Source organism: Mastomys coucha, unplaced genomic scaffold (assembly GCF_008632895.1).
Source record: "Mastomys coucha isolate ucsf_1 unplaced genomic scaffold, UCSF_Mcou_1 pScaffold23, whole genome shotgun sequence".
Taxonomy (NCBI): Eukaryota; Metazoa; Chordata; class Mammalia; order Rodentia; family Muridae; genus Mastomys; species Mastomys coucha.
In genome coordinates this window covers 104,895,006-104,900,165 of record NW_022196906.1, presented here as the reverse complement: position 1 = coordinate 104,900,165, position 5,160 = coordinate 104,895,006, and the positions used below count along the sequence as shown (strand labels likewise).

The 5,160-nt window shown below is 47.4% G+C and overlaps 1 protein-coding gene across 2 annotated transcripts in view; it reads right to left on the bottom strand.

Annotated features, from left to right (window-relative positions):
• Lrrc2 (leucine rich repeat containing 2) overlaps positions 1-5,160 on the bottom strand; it is a 26,083-nt gene that overhangs the window by 15,994 nt on the left and 4,929 nt on the right. The window contains exons 2-3 of one of the 2 annotated variants that reach the window (XM_031343680.1): positions 3,627-3,783; positions 263-470 (exon numbers count right to left, since the gene is read on the bottom strand). In XM_031343680.1, coding sequence (XP_031199540.1) covers positions 263-470; positions 3,627-3,775 — 357 coding nt within the window. In that variant the 5' untranslated portion in view covers positions 3,776-3,783. The remainder of the gene's footprint in view (positions 1-262; positions 471-3,626; positions 3,784-5,160) is intronic. The other variant, XM_031343681.1, reaches the window with a different exon arrangement.

The window sequence follows — 5,160 nt, the reverse complement described above, 5'->3', positions numbered from 1 at the left end:
GGGCGGGCGGGCACCTCCACTCACCACAGCCATAGCACAACCATGGGTGTATTACAGACGGCAGGCAGGCGGGCGGGCAGGCAGGCAGGCAGGCAGACACCTCGACTCACCTCAGCCATAGTACAACCATGGGTGCCCACTTATTACAGACGGCAGGCGGGCAGGCACCTCGACTCACCTCAGCCATAGCACAACCATGGGTGCCCACTTATTACAGACGGCAGGCGGGCGGGCAGGCAGGCAGGCAGAAACCTCGACTCACCTTCCACTGTGTCCCTGAAAGTTCAAACACAAATGGACTGCTCCGTTTGTCTCTGTCCTTGACTCGTGCACTCTGCCTGGCAGTCGAGTTCCTCTCTATCTTTTCCAGGAGCCTTGTGCTGGTGTCCACGAAGCCGTTCTTGCAGTACTCAGCCTGGGGCACGCCCTTCCTCCTGCACTCAGCCACAAAGTCCCACTCCTCCTTTATCCTAAGACAGGAAACAGAACACTAGTGATTTCCTGAGGAAATAGGCACCCTCGATCCTTCACTTCCCCGGAACCTGGTTTCCCACTGTGAGCTACCTGGGCACGGTCCTGACTTCTTCCTGCCACCAGGGATGCTGGGAAATCTGAGACCCTTCTGTACATCACTAATCACTATGACTAAAAAAGATGAGCTGAGTTTGATGGAACCTTGCTTAAACCTCCTTCCTACCAGTGTTACCTATGCATTTGCTTAGGTGCGGTCACTTTTAAACTATCCTGGTGTCATGAAACACAGTTGGCCAAAGGACAACTCAGAGAAGTCATTTCTCTCCTCCATCAAGCAAGTCCCAGGGACCAAACTCAGATCCACAGATACGGCAGTAATGGATTCTTCCTGCAGAGACATCCCCCTGCCTCAGCTTTTCTTGCTTCTGAAACCGAATCTGAAGGCTGATCCAGGCAACATAGCGAGAGGGTAGCACTCTGCATCTCTCCTTTCCTTCCCTTCCCTTTCCTTTCCTTTCCTTTTTTCTTTTCTCTTTTTTCTTTTTATTTCATTTATGTGAGTACACTGTCGCTGTCTTCAGACACACCAGAAGAGGGTATTGGATCTCATTACAGATGGTTGTGAGCCATCATATGGTTGCTGGGAATTGAACTCAGGACCTCTGGAAGAGCAGTCAGTGCTCTTAACTACTAAGCCATCTCTCCAGCCCCCTGTGTCTTTTCTATATCACAGATTGTAGACCCATATAAACACAGCCTTTAATGCCAGCACTCGGGAGGTGGCTGCAGGCCGATGAGATGCTCAAGGTCATTCTCTGTCACGTGTGGAGTTGAGAGACACACTCAGTTACTCAGACCCTGTTCTGAAAACAAATGGAGCTGGGGAGATGGTTCAGCAGTGAAGACACTCTCTGCCTAATGACTCAAGTTTGACGCCCCAGAGCCCACCTGAGAAGAGAGAATTGACTCTTGCAAGTTGCCCTCTGACCTCCACAGATGTGCAGTAGCAGAGGGCACATGAGCACACACATTAAATTAATTTTAAAAATAGATTATACATTGATTGATTGACTGATTCACACTTTACACCTTTTGTTGCTAACTTAAAGCTAACAAATAAACACACACACACACAAAAAGCTGGTGGTTGTGCACACCTTTAATCCCAGCACTCAGGAGGCAGAGGCTGGTGGATCTCTGTGAGTTCGAGGCCAGCCTGGTCTAGAGAGTGAGACCATGGCAGTTAGGGATAAACAGAGAAATCCTGTCTCCAAAAAAAAAAAAAAAGCTAACAAATACTCCACCATGTGCCAAGCGGAACTGCCTTTGAGGTGTGTTAGCCAATCAGAATGCAGTTTTGCCTTTAAGCACCGCTCAAGAATTCTGGTTTTGGTTTCTTCACAGAGAATAAAAGTTACAGATGTATGCAAAGCCTTCTGAGTGCACAGCCTTAGAGTGTCACCTTCCATTATGTCAGTGTTGATGTAATTGTGTGCTCACATTGTCTATAAAGAAAGGTTTGTTTGAAGCATTACTTCCTCTCCTTAGCGGGCTTTGTTACATTTTATTTATTTATTTTTAAAGATTTATTTGTTTATTTTATGTATGTGAGTAAGCTATGACTCTCTTCAAACACGCCAGAAGAGGGCATCGGATCCCATACAGATGGTTGTGAGCCACCATGTGGTTGCTAAGAATTGAACTCAGGACCTCTGGAGGAACAGTCAGTGCTCTTAACCTCTGAGCCATCTCTCCAGCTCCTACATTTCATACTTATTGTGTGTATATGTATCTGTACATGTGTATGCCATATTTGTATATGATGAGCTTTTGTTTCTTTGTTTGTTTGTTTGTTCCAAGACAGGGATTCTCTGTAGGTCTGGCTGTCCCAGAACTTGCTCTGTAGACCAGGCTATCTTCGAATCCAAGAGATCCACCTGCCTCTGCTGCCTGAGTGCTGGGATAAAAGATGTGCTCCACCACCACCTGGCTCCATGTTTGTATCTATGAATATCCATGGATGCAGGCTTTGGGTTCCCTGGAGCTGGATTACAGAAGGTTGTGAACAGGCCAACCTGGGTGTTGGACCTGAATTTGGGTCCTCTGAGAGCAGTAGGCACTTTGAATTGTTGAGACATCTCTTCAGCTCCTCAACATAGTGGGGTGTGTGTGTGTGTGTGTGTGTGGTGTGTGTGTGTGTGGTATGTGTGGAGTGGTGTGTGTGTGTGTGTGTGTGTGTGTGTAGCCTGCTTGTCTGTGTGTGCAGTGCCCACGGAGGCCAGAGGACAGCATCAGGCACCCAGAGGCTGGAACTACAGGTGGTTGTTGAGTTGAACCTTGCTCCTCTGCAAGAGCAACAAGTAGTCTTTATGCTGAGCCATCTCTCTAGCCACTCAACGCAGTTTCTGTACAGAGCTCTTTTACTCATACTTCACGAGTTTCTGGTAGTCAAATTACATCACTTCAATTCAAGAGCATGAGCACAATGAGCCTTACCTAGAATTCAGCACATCAGGCAAAAGCTGAAATGCATGGAGAGAGTGAGTGCCTAGCAGGAGTGGCTGCTTAGCGCTCTTAATAGAGTAGCTTAGCTTTGGGTGGTTAGTGAGCGCACTCAGTGAGGATAGCTAAGTGGACTCTATAACGTTTAGTATAGAGGGATTTCTGTACAATCTCTATTCTCCTTATGCCCAGCACGGTGTCGGGACAGTATGCAATTCCTCACAACTTTGGGTGTCTCTGTTAAAGTGCCTATGGCTACAGCACACGGGTCATGAAGCCTATGGAGGGAAGTAGCCCTGACTGTTGGAGATCTCAGTGAAAGAGGACCCTCTGCCCCAGCACACACCAACCTGCCTGAATGCCCACTCCACTCCAGCACACAGCAACCTGCCTGAATGCCACTCTACCGCAGCACACACCAACCTGCCTGCATGCCCACTCCGCTCCAACACACACCAACCTGCCTGCATGCCCACTCTACCGCAGCACACACCAACCTGCCTGCATGCCCACTCCACCCCAGCACACACCAACCTGCCTGCATGCCCACTCTACCGCAGCACACACCAACCTGCCTGCATGCCCACTCTACTGCAGCACACACCAACCTGCCTGCATGCTCCCTCCCACCAAGCTCAATTAACAGGCACCAAAATGTACTTCTCCAGGGCACTCTTCTCCAGTCTTTCTGCCTCCTTCTTCTGCCATGCCTTGTGCTTCTTGACACGAGTTTCCCATAAGGCTCTGACAACAGAGATATCAAACACGACCACTTTGTGTCCCATTTGGGGAGCAGCATAAAGTTACCTAGAAAAATATACATATGTCAGTTCCATATGCACATAGACTGGGCTTTTCCAACATATGTGGTTGCTGGGATTTGAACTCAGGACCTATGAAAGAGCAGTCAGTGCTCTTACCTGCTGAGCCATCTTGCCAGCCCTCAAACATATTTTTTAAAGTGTGTGTGTGTGTGTGTATGTGGTATATGTATATGTGTGTGGTGTATTGTGTGTGTGTGTGGTATATGTGTAGTATATGTATGTGTGTGGTGTATGTATATGTGTGTGGTGTATGTGATGTGTGTGGTGTATATATGTGTATGGTGTATTGTGTATGTGTGTGGTGTGTATGTGTGTGTTGTATGTGTAGTATATGTATGTGTGTGGTGTATGTATATGTGTGTGATGTGTATATGTGTGTGGTGTATTGTGTGTGTGTGGTGTGTATGTATGTGTAGTATATGTATGTGTGTGGTGTATGTATATGTGTGTGATGTGTATATGTGTGTGGTGTATTGTGTGTGTGTGGTGTATGTGTAGTATATGTATGTGTGTGGTGTATGTATGTGGGGGGTGTATGTGTACGGGGGGGGGATGGGGTGGGCGTGTGAGCACAGGCACCCAAGGGGGCTTCGGCTTCAGATTCCCATGGAGCCAGGGTTACAGATGCTTGCGAGTCAGCTGGTATAGGTGCTAGGAGCCAAACTCAGATCCTCTATTGAAGTATAATTTCTCTGTGGATACTCAGTTATTGATTGGCTGGGGTAAGAGTGGGGACCTCAATGTCCTCTGTTTCTTGTGGACAGACACAGTGAGACACCAAAGGCAAGGAGAAATGATCTACATTTCAAGAGACAGAATCTTACTGCTGGGGTAAAAAGCCATTAAAAACAAAAAAAAAACCATAAAACCCTCATTATGCTCTTCTACCATGAAGGGTCCATGGCTCAACTCCCCAAAATTTGTCCTCTGACTTCTCATGGTGCATGTGTGACCTACACACACACACACACACACACCAGCAGCAGCAACAACAACAAAAACAATAATAAATAATATTTTCAATTAAAATAAAATCTTTGTTTTTGTTTGTTTGTTTTCTTGTTTTTTTTTTCGAGATGGGGTTTCTCTGTGTAGTCCTGGCTGTCCTGGAACTCTCTCTGTAGACCAGGCTGACCTCGAACTCAGAAATCCGCCTGCCTCTATCTCCCAAGCGCTGGGATTAAAGGTGTGCGTCACCACTGCCTGGCTAAAATAAAACCTTTTGAAGAGGCAATCAAAACACCAATGTAAAGCTAACTGCACCCAAGCAGGGTGAGAAGCTGGGAGAAGCTTCCTGGGGTGTGAGAGGAGAGTGGGGGTGAGGAGAGGAGAGTGGGGGTGAGGAGAGGAGAGTGGGGGT